Genomic DNA, 21594 nt, shown 5'->3' on the forward strand with positions numbered 1-21594 from the left:
TAAGAGGATTCATCTGATGCCGAGGCTCTGCTGAGAGCTCAGTGCCAATTACACCGCGGGGGGGGGGGGTTTGGGTGGTGGTGGTGGTGGGGGGAAGAAACCAAGTGAAGACTAAGTGACAACTCGAGCTCCCCCCCCCCCCCCCCGCCCCCCACCGTCATGGAAGAGGTAAATTCAGAAAGAGTCACTGCTGCCATTGACCTCCTGCAGCTTCCCAAGGCACACACTTTGGCAATGATTGTCACACTTAGTGCTGCAGGAGACTCCAACAACCTTCTTTGGAACCTTCCGGCAATTGAAATGTTATCATTACTTTTTGTTTTAAAAATGTGGGGTGGCGTGTGTGTGTGTGGGGTGGTGGGGGGGGAGGTGGGTAGGGAGAGAAGAGGTGGCGGGAGATAAAATGCAAGATTTCTGAACATTACGCGAACAGATAGTGTGACACTGACTTAACCAAATCTATTTATAGGAAATGCTGGTTACCTTCAGTCAGTTGCAAGTCCTTAAGTTTGTCAGGTTGATTCTACGCTTCATAAATTAAGAAGGAAATGTCAGCATGTGACCATCTTTCTTTCTTTTCCTTGCCCCATCTTGCTCTCCCCCCCCGTCCCCTCCCACCGGCATCTTAGCCACAATGCAGAGCAGAGGATATTAACCGCTCCCCTTTCCCCAAACCTCGTCGCCGCACGTAGCAGAGGTTAATGTCTGATTAGAGGGAGAGAAGAGGGAAATGCTAGGTTCCCAGCTGGTCCCCAGCTGTTCGGGGAAGTTGCTTGCGATGGCTGATAGTTGCTCCGCTCAGTTAAGCCACGGTACCCTGAGGTCTCGAGTCAGTTGTGCTCTTTGCTAGTTCAGCCTCCTCATCCTGAAACAACAACGAGCATTGATATAGGGACAGCGAACCCGGAGCGTTTAAAACACAATGGGATCCAGATGGAAAAGGCATTCTATCCAATGCGGATAACAATAAGCTTTGCATTTAATTTGGTGCCTGGTGTTCTGCATATTATCCCCGAGGTTAGTTATAAACAGGGGACCCACTGTGACTGTGAGGGGGAATATCACGACCAGTTCTTACGCTGTCAAAGATTTCGTCTCCGTTCTGTCCGTGGGCGATGCTGTCACAGTCGTCTTTCTCTGCATCCAACACATCCTCCTCGTAGTCAGTCTGGTAGTCGGATTCGTCTGCGAATTGGGACAGCAGTCAGCACATTAAACTTGGCCCTGGCAGGGAAAAGCGAAGCTGACAGCAGGATATGCCGAGTGAATTTCGTCTCCACTCACACAGGATTCATGTCAGGTCTACATAGAATGCTTTTTCTACGTAAACCTCTTGCCCCGCGTCTTAATGTCTTGCAGAAAGGGACGGCAAATATCAAATACGACCGCATTTAATTACATGCCTTGAATTAATCAGTGAGGACATCCAAGACAAGCAGGAGAATGTTCGTGCAAATTAAATTTCAAAACTCTGCTATTTGTAATGTGTTTGTACAAGCTGCTCAATGTTTTGATCATGTGTTTGACCCAAAGATCGAGCCTTAGGATCAGAAACCACTGTACAAATTCTCACTGCACAGGATTATTGGATTATTACCATTATTTGCTGGCAGTGATGGGCCTTTTCACAACGCAAATCAGAATTCTATTGATCCGACCCATTCCCATGAAGGAAAGGAATGTGGAAGTTGCATTACAAGTCTACAGTACACATCACTGCAAACAAGTCTCTGCAATCTGTGCAACAACACATTTGTTCTCAACTGTTGCGTACCACAGAATGAAATGATAATGGATTGAGGAGGTGTGTTGCCCCTCTGATTCCTCACACACAAGTTCAAATCCTACTTCTTTGAATGCACCAATGGCCACCTCCTCTCCCTCTCCTCCTTTGCCTGGTATCTAACCTTGTGCAGCACTCAGAGACACTTCCTAGCATGAAGGGATTTACATAAATCCAAGTCGTTGCTACCAGCAGGCAGGAAAGATTTGTGCAAAGATTGTCATGGTGAAAGGATGGGAGAGGGTGAAGCAGAGTAGGTCATTTCACTGCTGAATTGAACACATATCCATATCTCACTTTAATTGCCATGCAGGAAATTATTTCCACTGGTCGTTGATTCAGTAAGGGATAGACTGCATGTGCCTTAAATTCATACAAATGTAATTTTTGGCCTTTCGGGCTACAGAAAGCAGTGAGGGGAACTCGCCTAAATGCAAACTCGGCCTAAATCCTACAATATAAATAATAATAATCCTCGGGTTTGAGATAATGCCTCGTCATGTCGTTGAGATGCCTCAAAGTGCTTAACAGGATATATTGTAAAGTGGATTGACTGTATTTTGTGGGCGAACCTATGATTGGTTTTGATTTGACGGCTAACAGATCACACTTGAGGCATGCGATCTGCCTGTGTGATCCCTCTCTGCTGACTAAAGCAATAAGCCTCCGCCACAAATTGGTGATCATGGATTAGTCTGACCTTCCAGGCGAAGAGTTCTTGCAATTAAATTAATTTCTGATGAATTATTGGGGTGGGTGGTGGAAAGAGAAAGCAGAGGACAGTATAAACCCGATGAACTCTGAGGCCAAAATAATCATGTTATTTCACAAAGGACTGAGCGCAGACTCAGCGTCTTTTCAAACCGCTTACAAGGCAAAGCAGCTCTGATTTATGGCAAGTGACATGTGAATCACCGTATTCTTTTACCAGTGATCCTAAGCTATTTCAGTGCTGCTCACATTCAATAAGGAACCCCACTACATCTTGAAGCTCCGTCCAAGCTTGTTTCCACTTCAATGAGGCAGCAACGGTGGCTCAAAAGTGGATATAACAACCCACCCCATTAGCTGGGATCTGGCATTGCAGTGCGAGGGAAAAGAATCCAGGTCTCATACTGGAATAGTGTAATCGGTTTACGCTCTTGATTACGGGAACTCCCTCCCCATTGGCCTTCCCAACTCTTCCCTTCACAAGCCGCAGATCATCCAAAACTCTGAAGCTCGTGTACTCTCGCACACCAGGCTCCGTAACCCCATCACTCCCATCCTCGCCCGACTTCCCTGGCTTCGCATCCCCCAGAGGATCGAGTTCAAGATCCTCGTCCTCACCTTTAAGGCCATCCATGGCCTTGCCCCCTCCTACCTCTCTGACCTGCTGATTCCCTACCAACCTGCCCGCTCCCTCCGTTCGGCGGGCTCCAGCCTGCTCCATGTCTCCCGCCCGACCCGCCCTACCATCGGTGGCCGGGCTTTCAGTCTCTCTGCCCCCACACTCTAGAACTCCATCCCACGGTCCTTTCGCCTCGCTTCCTCTCTTCTCTCCTTCAGGGCCGGTCTCAAGACCTTTCTCTTCGACCGTGCCTTTGGTCTCCCTCCCTCCTCTCTGCCTTCCCTCACCCCTACACCTGACTGTTCAGCGCTTGGGACGTCCTCCCGACGTGAAAGGCGCTCTATAAATGTAATTTTGTTGTTGTTGTTCAATGAGGCTGTGTTCCATTGCACTGCACATCTCCAAAGTGTACCTGAATGAGCATTTCTGCAACAGATACAAAAAGCCAAAGGCAAAGTGAATGAACCTGCAGGAAACACTTAGCATAAAACTACCTAATGGGCCACTTAAGCAAGTCATCAATTTCACATATTGTACATTGAGGACTAGGCAGTGAAAGGTTCAGGGTTAACTCTTTAGGAGACAATTATTTCCGTACGAATACACTGAAGCTTAAATCGTATTTCTTTACAAAGTGCGTGTTGATAAAGGCTTTGCAATTTTGTTAAAAGAAAAAGTACAACCACTGTAAATGGTGCCTGACAAAAAAAATGAAGTTTCGAATAATGCTTTCAAACCCGAGTGAAACATGGCAGTAACACTGTGTTTAACAACTCCTGGTGCATTTATCGGAGCCAACTGTAAATGAAAGCACTGTTGGCCCCGGCACTTATCCAGTGACAGGAAGCTATGCGAGCTTTGTCACCAAACCTTCCAACTATTCAATGTAACGTAGTGCGCTCACACAGTTTAATATATTAAAAGCAGCTACTTGTCACTGCCGTTTGCCAATTCTCAGAGGTCACATTCGAGCAGCGATAAGCTGGGTGTTGTGTGGTGGAACCATATCCCCAGGTAAAGGAAAAAGGATGTCCTTCAGGAGAGAAGCGCGAACGGAGAGAACTGTAGGAGACTGGAGTAAAGGACAGTACTGGCATCTATATAGCATTAAAAACCTTCCAAATCCTGTGGATGTGGCCCTTATAGAAAACCTACAGTACTACTGCAGCCAGCCCAGACCAGGGGTCTCCAACCCGTCCAACTGGCATCTCGCACATGCTCAATAAAAACAAAAGGAGCAATATTTACCGCAGTTTAAACATTCATGTTTATATTTGTGTTTCGGGATTACATGAAATACTTTGTGCATCTGGCCTTGTTTTCAACTGGACTAACCTACTACCCGATTCTACTGCTCCTTCTTTTTGATCGAGCGCGAGATCGCCAACAAGCAGCGATCGACCGGTTGGTGAACACTGCCCCACATGGACTCACTGAGAGCTTTAACATTAACCTAATGGACTTGGGTCTTCTGAAACTACAGTGATTGTGCAGAGACTCAAATTTCCTTAACCTGCAGCATAATTGCACCATTGTGAAGCTGAATGAAGCATTCATGGATCTCTGCAATCACCCATGATTTATAGCTCCTCGATGTAGCCAGAACGAACATTTCATGATTGAGTGATTGTGCTGCCGCTTACACAGAAACAACAGCTTGGGTTCAACTCTGGGGAGGGAAATAAATTATGCGCTCAAACATTTATTAGGACAAGTAACAATTGTATCAAGTAAAACATCTCCTGCGTTCATTACGTTGTGTTTTGCTAAGTAAAAGACCAAAGGAAACACGGGGGCAATTGTTTTTTTTGGGCCGGCCAGGTGTCCAACACCTACGGAAACTTATCACCGTAATTCAAGTATCCAAATCAAAGTTCCACGCATCCCACCTATACATGGAAATTCCAGAGATAAAGGAATTCCATGGTGGTCGTGGATAAAGGTACAGATCAACCATAATCTAATAGAGTGGCGGAACAGGCTCGAAGGGCTGAACAGTCTACTCTTGTTCCTATGTACAGGTGGGGTGATAGAGATGTGGGTAGTCAGGAAAATAAAAAGAAAGATACCAAATCCCTAATGGGGGAATCCTCATGCAAGCCAGGAACTGGTGTTGAAACATTGCACACAATGTGGGAGAAGATGATACAAGTGTCAGGAGATGGTTAAGGACTGTGTTTCAGTGTTCTATCTCCTTAGGTGCTGGAACACACTAATTTGACTACAGTCACCTCATGTCAGTGACTACAGTAAACAGAGTAGGAGAAAACGTGGTTACCAGGATGGTGCAGGATCCTGGCACAGGATACGTTGCTGACTGCAAGCGGCCAAGATTTACTCACCGTCCACGATGAGCATTTTGACGGGTTCGATCCGGGACACAATCTCAGCCAGGTCAGTGAAGGAGGCGTTAGGGCACGTAACCTGCGAAAGGGCACAAGAGTTATTCCGTGCAGGGTTGGCGAGATTTATTTGAACAGTTTTCACTTTACATTTGCTCGAAGCAATGCTCGCAGTCTGTGGGTGCAACAACAACAACAACTTGCATTTATATAGTGCCTTTCACGTCAGGAGAACATCCCAAAGCCCTGGGGACAATAAAGCACAGCAACGTAATGAGCAACAGCAAGGAAAAGATCAGTTGAGTGGGCATTCTACAGGGATGAGGTTGGATGGGCCGAAAGGTCAGGTAAAGAGATTTTAATTTGTTCCCCGAACATGCTGATTGCAAATGTAAATCTGGGATACTGGCAGCAAGAATGAGCACGATCACACATGAACAGGCAGCACTTGGGCGCTTTTCTTCCGATTTACTGTACGCTGGCAAATGCCAGGGCTGCAGCAAGCTCCCCGACTGTCGATATTATCTGAGCAACGACTCAAATAATAGTAATCCTTGCATTTGATATAGCGCCTTATCACATCTTCGAGACGTCTTGAAGCCTTTCACAGCATATACTGTAAAGTAAATTGACTTAATTTTGTAGGCGAAACGCGGCAGACCAAATGCACACAGCGGTGCCCCACAAATAGTCGTGGATCGAGACCAAATTATCGTTATTATTTTTTTGGAAGGATATTTACCCGGAAAAGCGATCTACCAATCGACTATAACAACCAGGTTCCTACTTATTGCTAGCTAAACAGAGTGAGGAAACTTGCCTAAGGTTTCGCCTATTACGTTCAACATTGTTTCAACAGTAGAGAGAATTGAGAGCGCTTTTCGAGAGAAGAGGACTGAAGCTACGGTGACACGATCTGATCAACAGTGAAACATCCACACAGCAGCAATCAACTCGCCACTTAAAGCTAGAAAGCAATTTAAATAATAGGACAATGTCTCAGAAAGGGGATAACTCATGAAAAGTTTCTTCGAAGAAAAAAATTGGAGCAAATAGCTCTCATCTCAGCAACAATGTGCTAGGAAATCTGGGTCATTGACAAATCACACGATAATGATACTTGGAAATTATCTGTGAAATATTATTCATGGTCGAGTGTTAAGGGAATCAGTGCTTCCAAAATTCTGCGGCTGTTCTTCAAACGCCGAAGCTTTCAAATTTATTGACTTTTCAAATGTCCTTTGCCTTTTAAAAGCCATTTCCTATATTTGCATATTTGAGGATGGCACTTACGGGACAGAGCACCTCACTCAGAGGAAAGGCTACGGTCGTGGTGTGGTACATTACGATCACCCAGGAGATCAGAGGATGGAATACGGATTCTGAAGTCCAACACGACTGAGCCTTCACATCTCTCGGGCAACTTTGTCCTCCCAACAACAACAACCACCTGCCTCAATATAGCGTCTCAGAGCGCTTGTCCCAACAAGGGTTTCTCCCTACCCTCCTCTGTCTTTCCCCTCCGTCTCCAGCTCGGGAGCATTGTTGAGCACTTTGGGACATCCTCCCGACGTGATATGTGCTAATCCAAATGTAAGGATTATTATCATTACTTCTAAGATAGTATTTTGCAGTTCACAAAAGACCTTGTGAGAAACAGGCTCAGAAGTAAGATTAATTTCACTATGCCAAATTGCACATACTCTAAAATAAGAGTACGTTAGATCACGTAGAAAATCTACCCTACAATCTCTTTTCTTTACACTCGAATACATTTTTTGCATTGGGAAAAGCTGAGACCTTGGTACGTTTAGTCAAATGCCACCCTCCCAAGGATCTGACTTAATCCCCGCTCTCTCCCCCACAGGAGGCCAGAGACTTCCTAACCTTAAGGAAGCAAAAAAAGCTCCACAGAGGATCATGTACAGAGCGAGACTGTCGTTCTATGGATATTGAATACATATTGATGTAGAATATTCCCCTGGAACTCCAACCCTCTGTCCCTCTGCCTCGCCCCCTTCCTGACCCATTTCAAGACGTGCCTTCGGTCACTCTCCTACCCCTACCCTCCCTTGATGCGAAAGGCGCTATACAAATGTAATTTGTTGTTGTTGTTATTTGAATAGAACCACCCATCTATCTATTGGAATTTCTTCACCTACTCTCGCTTTAATACAGGTAAAAAAGGAACAGAACTGAATCTCTGCTCCACCACTGTCCCACAGCCAAACAGGCTGCAAACGGAGGGCCAGATACATATGGACAGTTAGTCAGCAAAAGGTGAACTTGCTGAGAATAAATCTTGGCCTGAAATACGAGCATTATTTATTTATAGCCTTGCTGGCATTATGGTACTTCAGATTAATACGTAATAGCACCTGACAGGTACACTTAGGTACCCAGGTCCTGATCAATGAAGTTTTTGCCTCTTCGGGCACTTTGTACTTTTGTTCATTAAAGGTTCCGAATGAAATGGACCATCAATTTTCAGTGGTGTGGGAAAAAAAAGAAAGGCAAGGTTTCCTTTAAAAGCTGTAGAGGCAAGGAGTGGGTGATCTCAAAAGAGAGCGAGTGGGGGAGTAGAGAATAAATTGCACTCATTATTATGGTAATTAGTAAACGCACAATTATTAGATGAACATAATACAAAGGTTAGAGAGAGAGAAAATGTTTTGAGTTACGTTGCAACAAAATAAGAATTGTGCAGGGACCCAATTCATCTGCTGCACTGTGGAGGGCAGGTAATCTTGTTTAAAAATTAAAATTTGTTCTCAAAGATCATTTGAGAAGTCAAACAGTCACGTAGCTCGTGGAATTGCGTCTACTACAGATGTAGAATTAAAACACACAGTCACTACTCTACAGTAAATCCTCTACAAGTTAGAGCTTCCACCAGCATACAAGATGGGTCGAATGGTTACCTTGTGAGTGCCCTGAAACATTCTGTGATTCTATTGAGCTCAAGCAGCCAGTGCAGATACCCATTCTATAAATGACTGGCAATGAATGTCAAACTTACATCAGATGGACGGGTTTTGGAGACATCATCGATCAGTCTGTCTTTCAGCATATTCTCGATGACTCCACTCCTATTCCACAGCTCGAATAGTGTTTTCCCGTGCTGATATCCCACTTCCTGAGTAAGCAAGGCAGTGCATCAGTGAAACAGCACTCGGGGGATACACACGAGTTCAGCCATTTTATTTGGTCAATCCGACACATATAGAAACCCATCACCATGTTTGGGAGTATACCAAGCAGAGTTCCACGTGTGTCTGGCACCCGCTCATGGAAATTTTGCTGTGTCTGGAAATGGAAATGCACGCTCTCTCTCCCCAGGAATGGACGCACTCTGCTTACCCCTAATTCTAGGGAGTATTAGGTGCAGGCTGGCGGGTGCCAAGGTTCGGGAATTTGAGAGCGTGGGTCGGGGCTAAGCTGCTGGAGTTTAACCAGCTGGAACCGCAGAGCTTGTCAAAAAGAAAAGGGCTTGTGGGAGCAGCCTTCGTTGAATTCGTCTTCAATTCTCTACCTCTCGTAAGCTGTCTACACTCCCTACCTCATGGGGCTGGGAGCGCTTGGAATCCCATTAGCCAATTTTAAAACTATGTGTACCATTGCTGCCAACTAATAGAAACAACAATGGTCCACCCATTACTGTGGAGGAATATTCAATAGAATCCGTGGAAAATGTGCTGTAAAACTCCTCCCTCTCCAGTTATGGCATTTCTACTCTATGTATTTTTGTTTTTGTGGCAGAAATAATCCTGACCTCTGTGAGAGCGCACTTCACTGGAACTCATTTAAAATATTATTCCTTCTACTTAAGAGATCACGGCAATTCCTCCAAATAACTGTGGGGGAAAAAGAAGCACTGAAGACTCATTCCTCTAGGGGTAGACTAGAACAGGGAGATTGACGTATCGGATGGATTCTGATACTCACTGCGATTTCATTGAATTTGCCGAACTCCAGAGTTCTGTATCGGTCGATGGGTGGTCGAATGTACTCGCAGTAATCGCTGTTCTTCACCACCTCCAGCTGTCTCACGCAGCACACATAAGCTAGACGGGTTTGGATCTCTGCCATGTTCAAAACCTGCAACCATATCCTTCATCACAACACACGGACAGGCGAGAATTGGGGCAACATTCCATCAAAAGGCTGGCTATAGCTTATACAAGGTTTTTTTTTTGCAACCGCTACAGGAAAAATCATTTATAATAAAGACAAGGTACTCTGCCACCCAGTAAATTTATATTTAGCCGTGGTAGATTTTTTTGGGTTTTGTTTGTTACTTACCTTCACTTTTTCTGCCCAAGGATTCAAGCGTTTCCACAGCAGCCACCACCCAGAAAGGCTATCGCCGTAATTTGTCAAGTCGGTTTCATCTTGACTGCCGACGTCGATTGCGATCACTATCTTCGCCCCCATCGACCGGGCGACATCAGCTGAAGAGCAACAAGATGGAAGTCAGATGCAAAGGACAACACAATGGCGTCCAGGTCCAGAGAAGTTATCAGCCTGACTCAGTGGGTGGCACTCTCGCCTCTGAGTCAGGAGGTTTGTGGGTTCAAGTCCCACGTTAGGACTTGGAACCCATATTGTCTACGCTGACACTCCAATGCATCAGAACATTTGCCTACAAGTACAGTCACGCTTTAAATCCTATGAAGCACTTGGAGAGATGTTTTACAATGCAAGGAAGCACGATACCAAATGCAAGTATTATTTAATTTACCGAGTTGCCATCCCCTCCAACAGTGTCTGCATTCCTACTCCTTGTATGTGACTTTCCGGTCACCATTCCAATGGTGTCTGCATTCCTACTCCTTGTACGTGACTTTCCGGCTTTCAGTGTATTCACGAGCGCTCGTCACTGAGCCAGCCTAGATTGGTGGGTCTGCTGGTGTGATTGTGCTGTGTGGCTGTTCTCTATCCGAGGTGGTTTTCGTCATCTCTTTACACACGTAACCTACCTGGCAGGTTGTTGATGTAACCTCCATCCATGAGCAGATGGCCGTCCTTTGGATCACAAAGAGGAGGTAGATAACTAGACAGGGACATACTTGCTCGACAGTAACGCCACAAAGAACCTGCAATAAAAATGAAAACGCACAATAAAACAACGGCTCGAGTCCTGCAGTACAACGTACAATGAAGCTGCTCGATCCATCTCGTGCAATAGGGTCATGTGAGTTTCGGGAGCAGTGTCATTGCCCATAAAACCAGTCCATCCCTACTCGCCCACAAAATATACAGTCAATTCACTTTACAGTATATCCTGTGAAGTGCTTCGAGACATCTCGAAGACGTGATAAAGTACTTTATCAAATGCAAGGATTATTAATATTACTCCTCATCAACTATATCAAAGGCACATAATTCTACAATGTAATAAAAAGGACATCTATAAAATTTCAATATTCATCTGCTTAATTGAATTTTTTTCAGAGTATCATCCCAATTCTCGGGCTATCCATACATGTACAGCTGGTTAGTAAAAGTTGCTATCCTGCCCGAGAAGAGAGACAGGATTAAAACACAAGTCAGAATGCGCGCAATCATACAGAACTATTCCTCGCCCACGTTTCCCTTTCCAGATGGTCACTATTTTCCAACTTGAGTAATACGACCTTCAGCACTCTATCCATTAGTCTCATTTGCTTATTACTGTAAAGTGCAATTTAGCCCGTAATTACAATTTACATTTATTAGAGATTAGTTCGGCAATAGGTAGTTATTATGCAAATGTATTTTGCATTACATTTGCAGATGAAATACACTGAGGTTTACTGAAATCCCCTCTCAGGCACAGTCTGAGTACTAATAACTGTTACTCAAATGGAATAACTTCAAGTTGTGATGTTAATTACTGGAAATCTGGCCCAGTGCACACAGAACAGCATCAGTCTGATTCAGTTGATAATGATCTTGCCTCTGAGGTTGTGGGGTTTAAGCCACTTTAGGTCTTTGAACTTGCAATCCAGGCTGACTCTCCCAACACAATGCTGCATCGTTGGAGGCGCTGTCCATCGAATGAGACATTAAAACTGAGGTCCTGTTTGCCTGCTCAGGTGAATGTGAAAGATCCCATGGTACAAGTTGAAAAGACGAGGGAGTTTCTCTGGTGTTTTGGCTAACAATCAACAGATAAAATTGGTCACTCACTTCACAGCTATTTGTGGGATATTGCTGGAACAAAAATTGGCTGCAATTTTTGGCCTACAAAATACAGTTACTATACTTTACAGCAGGTCCTGTGAAGTACTTCGAGACACGATAAGGTGCTAAACTAAATACAAGGATTATTATTATAACAGTCCTGGCTTCCTAATTAGGTCATCGCAGATTTTAGTGATGTGACCGTCTGTCCCTCATTGAAATCTGTCAGGGCAAGTTTACAGAGACTTGTAGGTCAACCAAACAGTCAGAGTGCATCGGAAATACCAACGCTCGTGTTAAATAAAGAAGGTCTCGCTGAATTCCTTGCGTCTGCATTCCCTGGGAGTGTGGATCTAGTTCTGTGAGAAAAATATGAGCCACGAGGGCAGATTTACAGCAACTGACACACAGCCGCCGTCACTCAATCCAACCAGTAGATTGCATCACCCAGTCTTGTGGCTTGTTATAGCCATCTCTCGTTCTTTCTTTCTCCTCGCAAAATTGCACCTCTCGAGGCTCTCCTCCCGAGGTTTTATTGACGTCTACTGACAAAGAAATCTTTATTTAAACGGATTGAGGGAAGGAAGATCTGCATTTCAATTTTGTAACATTCCTGCAGCATGAAGCTGTCTTGTATCAAACTTGTAATAATAATACTAATCCTTATATGTGACACAGCTCCTTGTCATGTCGATGAGACGTCTCAAAGCGCTTCACAGAAAATACGGCAAAGTGGGTTGACTATTTTGTGGGCGAAAAGGGGCAGCCAATTGCACGCAGCAGTGTCCCACAAACAGTCGTGGATTGAGTAACCATCCCCGTCGCTAAAATAGGCCGCCGTGAGGAGATCACCAGCCAAGTACGGGGAATCACATAACAGGATTGGATTAGCAACAGCCCCTAAGTATTGATTTGCACCTGGACCATCTGCTCTCGAAGCTCTCTATCAGCTTGGGATGCCAAGATGGGGATTGGATTACCAACATGCTGCGAGAATATTTAGACACTCATCGCTAACACGCCACTGTTTGCTCAAGACAACCCTCACTGATGCTTCCCAAATACAGTCGGATCTCCGTTATAACACAAGGGTTTGGGTCTGCCAGAAATCTGACTCCACGTGGCAAAGGTATATTTTCAGTGGCTGTAAGCTTTCAGGATGGAGGGTCGCTGATATCACTCGCCTCCTTCAAGGCCCTTTCAAGGCCCTCTTCTTCGACCGTGCCTTCGGTCATCCTCCGACCTGTATCATCCCTGCCCTCCACCCCTCCTGATCACATCGCCTAGCTCGGGTCCAAAGCCATGACTGCCCAGCGGCTTGGGACATTCTCCTGACGTGAAAGGCGCTGTGCAAATGTTATTGACTGTTGACGTTATTACTTTACCACAGCATTACTCAGCTATATAGGAGCAACAACGGACTTACCATCTGTGTGCACCCGCATGGCAGATGCCGTTATATCTGTGGTAATGTTAAAGTAAGGAATCCACAGATCCTGTGGAGTAAAGAGATAAGAAAGTGCGTGAACAGAAGAGATCTCCTCCCTCACTTCTTATAGCAATAAATTTAATGCAGAGCCTAATCCTGTCATTGAGAGACATGTCAAAGCGCCTTGCCAACAAATACAGTCGCACCACTTCACAGTAAATCCTGTGAAGAGCTTTGAAATGTCTTCTTGATGTGAATGGTTCAACCTTAAATGCAAGAATTTTTATTATTATTATTACCACGACTACAAGAAAAGATATTCTGAGAACCAGGAACAGTGCAATTGATTTATCCTCCTCACACCCCGCCCCCCACCCCACACACACACCTTTGCCAATTCGAGTTCTGACATTGAATCGGATCCATTCCTCTTACCTCAATCTGTTTGTCCTTAAAGGTGTTGCTGATGCTGCTATTAAAAGAAGACCCTGAAAACATTGACGTAATCGGATACGTCAAATCTAGGACCTTTTTGAAGAAGGACATCATTTCCTGATAATGGAAAAAAAAACCACACACAAATCGAATCATTATGTAAGTGAAGAAATTTCAGTTCAGCACCACAAGAGATGAGGCTAACTGAGGAAACATCATTTCAGTAACAGTATTTTATGTAGAATCAGAATTTTTCCAGAGTAACCCAGAAAGCTTGAGGTCATTGGGGTGTGGGTGACGACAGATCAGTGTCTCATATTTAGGCAATATGTATGCTCTTTTCTATTGCAAATAGAAATGATACTACCTTACGTTAAAGCATCCAAAGCCAAAAGACAAAAATTCTTCTAGGACTGAGAAAAATAAACAATTTGACCCAAAGCGATGTGACTTCATGAGAAAGATGACACGCAGCATTCCTCTTACACAGATCTCCTATCCTGCTAACAAAGTGGGGAATAGGTCAAGCTGTGCAGCTACAAATGGTTCTGAAAGGAGTGAGTCGTGTGAGGATGTCAAAATGCATTCAAGGGGCTGTGTCTCTGCACAATGCCTGTGTTGCTCATTGGAACTATATTCCCTGGTGTGAGTTGGATAACTAGTCCAGGAATACAGAAGAACACAAGCAGCCAGAGTAGATTAGTGTACAGTCCACAGAAAGATTGTGCAGGTCAGAGATCATCAGTCAATGGTCAATCTTGCTGATATACAGGCTCTGCTGTTAAGAGTTGTTTCATGACAAACATCCTGGAGAATATTTATTCTCAGGGATTTCGCGAGAACAACTAACATTATCATCAAAGCAGCGTGGTTGCAGAACAAAGCTTCACAGACTGATCACATTAATGCAGTCATGCCTCTGTCTACCCATCAATCAGTGGCATCCCCCGAGTGATCTCGGAGATAAGTTATGCTCGCATTAAATTCAGATAAAATAATACAACCAACGGATATTTGCTGCTATGACATAATAGATGTCTGAGAAGTTGCTTTCCGAATTCACTGACAAATAGTTTTAGCGAGTTTGGTCATTTGCTTTTTCATACACAGCGATTCATTTTATGGAGTACTAGAGTACAAGACTAAAGAAATTGTCTTTGGTGAAGGGAGGGTGGGGGAAAGAGGGTTCAATTTAAATTAAACTCCTTAACCTGTTTCCCCGTCTTTATTACTGGTCACTCCACCGACCCTGCCCCCCGCCCCCCTCCAAAACAAACTGCACAATTTCATGCACCAGAAACCTACATTTGTCTCCCATTAACCTCTGGCAACTGCAGCACTTCTGGAAGAATAAATAAGAATTGCAATTTATTCCACGGAGGTAAATTATTTCAACGTGGAATAATAAAATGCATTGAAATGTTAATCGTTTCAGGCGTGGTGGCATCTGCTCATCTCCTCTAACTCATCCAATCTCCCATCGGATTATCTCTCGAAGTATTGGATATCACACACGACATGGATGAGCATGATGTGTCTCCGGTCACTTTGCAGCATTGAATATTTGCAAACCCTTTTTGAAACCTGGTGTAAATACCACAGTTTAAGACTCCCATCCACCCCCACTCCATTCCCAGTGCCCATCGGGTCTACCTTCCTCTTACCTTGGCCCATTGGCTAGCTCGAGTTTTTGTTCGGTTGAAATTCCTTTCTTCTGCATAGAGCGCTCCCACGAACGAGCCGATGGAGGTCCCACCCACCAGGTCTATGGGGATTCCTGCCTCGTGCAATGCCCGGATAATCCCGACCTGAGAGCACCCCCTGTGGGTAGGACAGGAAAAATTATATAAGTCACCATAAAGATTTGTCCCTCAAGTCCTCGAATAACTATTTTCACATTGATTTCCATATTTACTGCTCCCTGTCATACAACATTATTATACATGTAGCAATTGCAGCTCATGGGTAATTCAACTCATTCAGCTGGTGGGGGGATATTGGTGGGTTACAGGTCACCGAGTGGTTGAGAATAGGATATTCTCAAACTCTTACTGTTGAGCTGTGCAAGAGAACCATAGTCATGCTAACCAGATGGCCTTGGTCTCTCAGTACACAAGGCACTGGCTAATGATATTGCCGCTGTTTGTGAAACGTGCCGAACTGGAATCTTATTCACGAAACACTGACATGAAATATTACCTCTCGAGATCTAGCTCAGTGCTGCCTGGAACATTCTGTTCAAAGCTTATGGCAGAATTGTGCCAATAAAGTAGTTCATGAATTTTTGCTTGAAAATGGAAGCTTTGCTCAAGACTAGCTCAGTAAGCTCGAGTAACAGCAGTTCTCGATGTTAAGCAAGGACTGGCTCTCGTAAGGGGGTTTAACGAGGTTATGGAAATACAGTAGTATATATTTTAGAGGGTGTAATAAACATTGGCAAAGATGAAGCAACTTGATCTCACGGCAGACTGCAGCCAGGCTTTGCTGCTTGTCTCATGACGGCTTATTCACTCGAGTGAATAACATCATTGAGGCTTCCCAGCGAAAGATTGATGATCCAATGATTGATTTGGTAACTCGATCAGAAATGCAACTGTAATGGTCCTCCGTCCGGGTGAGATACCAGCCAAAAATACAGAGCCACATAGTGATGAATCATTTCATTCCTTAGCTTCACTCTTCCCCATCACTGATACATATATGAAAGGTTTGATCTTGTAATGCGATAAGTCACATGGTAAGTTGGTGCTGCAGAGCTTTGATGCACTGAGAAAGCAAGACGTAGGCTTGCTGTGAACCATTAACAGTTTCTTTATCAGCAATTCATCCCATTGATATTGTTCCAGTTAATAGGAAACTTGTGGAAGCCTTAAACTACTCTCTACTCTTTCTTGCCTGCTTATCTTATTGCAGCAAATATTGGCAGAAGGTTGGAAGCTGGCTCATTAGCTGGGCAGAGTAAGTACCATGGAAGACAATCTTTGTTGGGGAGGAGAAAACAATCCAACAAAAGGAACGGATGACTTGTCTAGCCGAAGCTTCTAAATGCTGCATTAATCTGGGCAATTTCAGAAGCAAATAAATTGGCAAATAACACTCCCCACAAACTCTTCACACTTGAAAAACGGGCATGAAGGTGGCAGAAAGGAGCCAGAGACTGCTTATTACAGTGTAGGAGATTCGGGGCACTTCGGAGCAATGTTAAAGTGAGCCACGTGGAGAGACTCCAATACGCAGAGCCGAATTACCATATCGCTGCTTCAAATGTCAGCCTATTGAGGCTGAAAGAGAAAAGTTTGATAGACAGTCATAAAAGGTGGTTACTCGAGAGGGGTGCCCATAAGTGGAAAGCAATAAGCTCTTACGGATAAACACCCGAACCACCCTATAACATCGAACTCCACATCCTAACCCACAGATATGTGCAGCTCTGCTCTGCTTTTCTAAAGAAAGCTTTCGTTTGTGTATGTGGAGCTCTCCAACCATCTGCCAAAGGAGCAGAGGGATATCTGACCTAAGCCACGTGCATTTCAAATACTGGGACGGCTTCCAAATCGCACTGCTGTTTTCAGCGATTGAAAATGACGCCACACAGACTCCCGAAACTGTGGAATTATTGAGATGTTATTACAGATGTAGTGAAACTCCATCGCTGTAATTCACTTCACCCCATCTGTTATTCTGTATGTTAGTTTATCCCTAAATATCAATTAGTCTCTGTGTGGTACAATCTTGACCACCCAGCACACACCGCATGGGGTATCAGAGCGTAATGTGCAATGGCAATGATCGATGCAACTGCAGTGAGCGAGCAACAACCAACCAGCACCACCTCCCGTTGAGGGTGGAAACTGCAGGGAACGAGCAGAGTTCACTCAAGAGGTTTTTAATCTTAAAGCCCTTTGTTAGGGCCTGTTATTGGAAGCAAGAAACGCCTGGCTACAGCATTGCGTGTCCAGTAATGGCACGGACATTGTGGAGGAAGAAACCTTGTGCGTCAGTCAAGCGAAAGACAGGGGCAATGTCCCGATCCACTGCGTCACGTGACTCAGATGTGTGTGCTCCACAGCTCCCAATCTGCTGTGACTCAGTGCTCGCAAGGTCTCCCAATGTTAGGTAAGTTTGTTTCCCACCCAACAACAACATTCACACAGGACAGGACATCTTGAAGGCAGGGAGAAAGGAAACACAGCAATGATACTTTGGATGAGAGTTTTGGAGGACAAGGGCCTTAGGAGCTGATTGACTGCTTAACCACAAATGTTGGGGCAGAGACAATAAAGAACAAGTACACAACCACTAATGGAAGAACGGAGGGAACGGCCAAGAGAATAGGGCAGGGAAGCATCCCATAGGCGAGAGGAGATCCTGAAGGGATATCAAGCTCACTCCCTAAGCTCAAGGATGCAGTGTGATTTGAAAACGCTGAATGCCACAAAAATACGAGTGGAAGGCAAGGAAAGGAGGATAGAGAAAAAGCATCAGAAAAGAAAGGTATATAAAACACAAAAGAATATAAATCACTTAAATCCATCAGTTTCTGTCAGTGATCTACTTTTATTCCCAGTTTGATGTTGGACCTGGAAGGGGTTACGACTGATAATTTAGAGCACATCCGCAGGACCTAATGATTCATCCAAGCAATGAAGTCAGAAAATGACTGATGACTCACTGTTTACTTGTATAATCCCAATTTGCTGCATTTGCCTCGCTCCTGGCCTGTTTTTAGAATTAGACGCAGTTCTACAGCCACAAAAAGCTTTTCTTTAAAAAGAAACTGACTACGACGACACACACACAAAAATATGGCTTGTTGCTATTTAAAGCGAAAGTCTGAAAAAAATCAATCCAGTCCTTTACACAAAACGGTAGATACATCTATCATGCAACTTGCATTTTAATTGTAACTTGACATACATCCAACTCACCCAACCCAGAGAATAAATACCCTAATTTGAGTTTAATCCAGATGGAAGCGCACTCCAAAGAAAACGCTCGATGATCGGATATATAATTATAAATCATGCAATGGGTTGAAGTGGCCAACTAATAGATCGTCAAATGTAACCTGGAATCCAATTAACATAGAAGCTCAATACGTCTATGTTAAACAGGGGCAACCAAGTTCAATGCTGTATTGTTTATTTCAGGTTGAACTGAACACTGAATGAATTGCTGGGGAGAACTTGGGACAAATGTTCAGAGCTGCACTTTATCCTCTCCTTTGTCAACTGTCCCACATTTCTGAGTCAGTCCTTTGACTGCTTTTTCCTTCTATTGGGGATGTGGTTCTGTGGGAACTTTCCCTTTCCTTGTCCAATGGGCCATTATTCATGCAAATATTTTTAAATATCAGCCTGACCCCTCATGTCAATCTTCAGAAGGTAGAAAAACAACTTAAACGGAGACCCGACTGTTGGTTAGTAGGTCCATCTCAAGACCTACCTTTTCGACCACACTTTCAGTAATCTCTCCCCTCGCCATAGATCGCGAAAAGCGCTATATCAAATGCAAGGATTATTATTTATTTTATAGATCCCAAAACCCAGCTTGGGTGCCAGCCAGGACTTTGGGACTCTCTCCCCGTTTCAAAGACACTATGTAAATTTGTACTGTGTTATAAACAGTTGAAATGTGCCAATTAATTGAGATCCTGTTTGCCACAGAAACAAGATACAGTAGAGTTACAGCCTCCTTGTGCTGTGAAGTCCAGAGTTAAATGCACGTATTAACAGAAGCTTACTCAGAAGAGAGAACATAGGACAGGTGACAGAGTACAAATTATATCCTCTGGGGAAGAACTCAAAGTCTCAATTATCACTAAAAGTCAAAGCACTTTGAACATTTACCAGAAGAAGGGTACTCTTAAGATTTTTTAAAAAATATCCTTTTTTTCAACCTGATGGAAAGTGCTTGTTAACACACCTGCTTAGCTTCACAGAAACATCCGTCAAACCTTCCTGTGCTGTGCATTTGCAACATACAAACAACGTGCCTCGCTGCTTACATGTGAACACAGTAAAAGGTCAGCTTGAGCTCACTGCTCTGTGTTGTTTTCTTGTGACACATTGTACAAACGGACAGCCCAGCAGGAGTGACCAGGCAGCAGTCAAGAATCTTGGCTGAATTCTCCTTGCCCACCTCCACTCATTAGCCCACCCACCCTCCCCTCCCCCCGCCCCCATGAGGATGAAGGGCAATCATCATACCGTTACCCTGAGACCAGCCAACGCAGCCCAGATTAGACTCAAACCTGGAATCCTCCTGTGTAATGACTCAGGCCACTCACCCACCCACTGAGCCACCAGGACCAGATTTAATGAGATTTCTTTCTAACTGCACATAAAACGTTAAAACCCGAACAAAGAGGTGGCGGTTACTGCACAAGAAAAGAAATCCAACACTTATCGAGGTCTCTATTAGCAGGAGCTGAAATGTTCCCCAGAGAGAAAGAGAGAGAGTGCATCAGTAATGACCGGAACACGTCATCTGGACTGCGGAGCTATTACCATTGGCCTATTATTTTGGGTCAAATGTTGCCGTCCTGATTGAGTGATAACCGTGATTCTAGTTTTCGCATTCAGGGAAAGAGGTTGAAAAATTGTATAAATCCCACACTGTACACAGACGCGGAAAAATAACATAAAAAGGCATTGTTCCTTGGATTTTCCAAAGAGGGAAAAAATGGAAGAAATTGGTTCTTGGGTTGGATAGTTGGCACAAGACATAAATGCTCATGGGTCAAACTCCCTCCCCTGATCTCTTCCAACCCCAGTGGAAGTCTGGCCCTCAGACACAAGCTTAGCTAAGACACAGAGCCTACCTTGCACCTCCACCTCCTAAAACCAACGCAATGGAATTGCCTGTAAGGACTCTGGCCAGACGGGAGAAGTCGGAATGCCGGTCAGGTGGCTTCTCAGAAACCCTTTGGTACATCTCGAGCTGTAAACACAAAAGGAAAGACATAAGCTTCAGTTCAACTGACCACAATTCTGAATCTCTCTCTACCTCTGGGGGCAGATGAACAGTTATTTTGTATTCATTAAAGAACCGTGGATGTGAGTGGATTACTAAGCAGACTGTCCGTCCGTTTGCTAGAGAGCAACCTGTTATCATATACGGCCCCCTCCTCCCCCAGTATTGTCATCCTGGTTACAGCACTGGTGTCCTGTGGACTTGTTCTACCCAGTTTTTCGCGCTGACCAGTCGGCTTCCTGTGTCAAAAATGTCTGGCTTCCCAGTGGTCAAGTCATTGTTCATCACTTCCTGAACACAAGGATCAGGGATGATCTAATATAATAGTACCAAGGCTCCATGAATAAGAGTGGGAAAGATCCACAGTCATCATTGTAAAGGGCCGTCGCTCAGGCAACACTGAATACAAAGCACTGTTCGTCCTAGGCTGTAAATTGCAGCGGTAACCCATCAAAACAGTATGCTACACTCGAGATGGACTGCTGGGACTAATACTAATCATGTCAATCGGCTCGTGTTCACATTCAGTCTGATCCTTTCAAAGAGGTCACAGTTTCCTGTCAACCACTGGATCATTTTTAAATAAGTAGCTCTCAGATCGGAGAAAAAAAAAACACCCAGAACTGTTCAGTCCTCATCTCTCTGACGTCCAACGAGTTCTCAGAATTAGTAATGATTCAATTAGCTTAATCTCCATTTCCAGATTAATGAGTTACCAAAGATGTTTGTCTAATTACAATTAAAATTCAATTTTCTACCTCTTGAAAACCCATTTGAATGCTCCGATGTGCAGGAGCCTGGTCCAAGGTGTCGGGAACAGCACGCAATGAGATAATACACTATTTTTACGGAGAGTATTTTGTTGGAAGGGTTATTTTGGAATTCCTACAAAGCACCTCGACATTGACTATTTTCCTGCTGTACAATGTACCAGAGTGCTTAAAGGACAGAGGCTCCTTAAAGCAGTCTCTTAACTGAACTGGGTTAGACATACAGTGGTACAGAACTTCCAACAGTTCAGTAAGCGTGAACCCTTCCTTCTTCCCTTCCCCACCAGACAGGAACGTCTCAAAGCACTTCACAGGATTTAACGTAAAATGTAGTGACCGGTTTATTTTTAAAAGCGAACACGGCA

General features: G+C 44.3%; 1 protein-coding gene across 3 annotated transcripts in view; it reads right to left on the reverse strand.

The window, feature by feature from the left end:
• Positions 1–368: 368 nt before the first annotated feature.
• Positions 369–21594, reverse strand: part of pnpla7b (patatin-like phospholipase domain containing 7b) — a 60873-nt gene continuing 39647 nt past the window's right edge. For all 3 annotated transcript variants that reach the window (XM_042337449.1, XM_007900344.2, XM_007900347.2), the window contains 11 exons: positions 20308–20426; positions 15149–15305; positions 13485–13601; positions 13047–13116; positions 10435–10551; positions 9758–9906; positions 9401–9553; positions 8475–8591; positions 5456–5537; positions 1079–1185; positions 369–865 (listed from right to left, as the gene is read on the reverse strand). In XM_042337449.1, coding sequence (XP_042193383.1) covers positions 803–865; positions 1079–1185; positions 5456–5537; positions 8475–8591; positions 9401–9553; positions 9758–9906; positions 10435–10551; positions 13047–13116; positions 13485–13601; positions 15149–15305; positions 20308–20426 — 1251 coding nt within the window. In that variant the 3' untranslated portion in view covers positions 369–802. The remainder of the gene's footprint in view (positions 866–1078; positions 1186–5455; positions 5538–8474; positions 8592–9400; positions 9554–9757; positions 9907–10434; positions 10552–13046; positions 13117–13484; positions 13602–15148; positions 15306–20307; positions 20427–21594) is intronic.

This window comes from Callorhinchus milii, unplaced genomic scaffold, assembly GCF_018977255.1.
Source record: "Callorhinchus milii isolate IMCB2004 unplaced genomic scaffold, IMCB_Cmil_1.0 Scaffold8, whole genome shotgun sequence".
In the NCBI taxonomy this organism is placed as follows: domain Eukaryota; kingdom Metazoa; phylum Chordata; class Chondrichthyes; order Chimaeriformes; family Callorhinchidae; genus Callorhinchus; species Callorhinchus milii.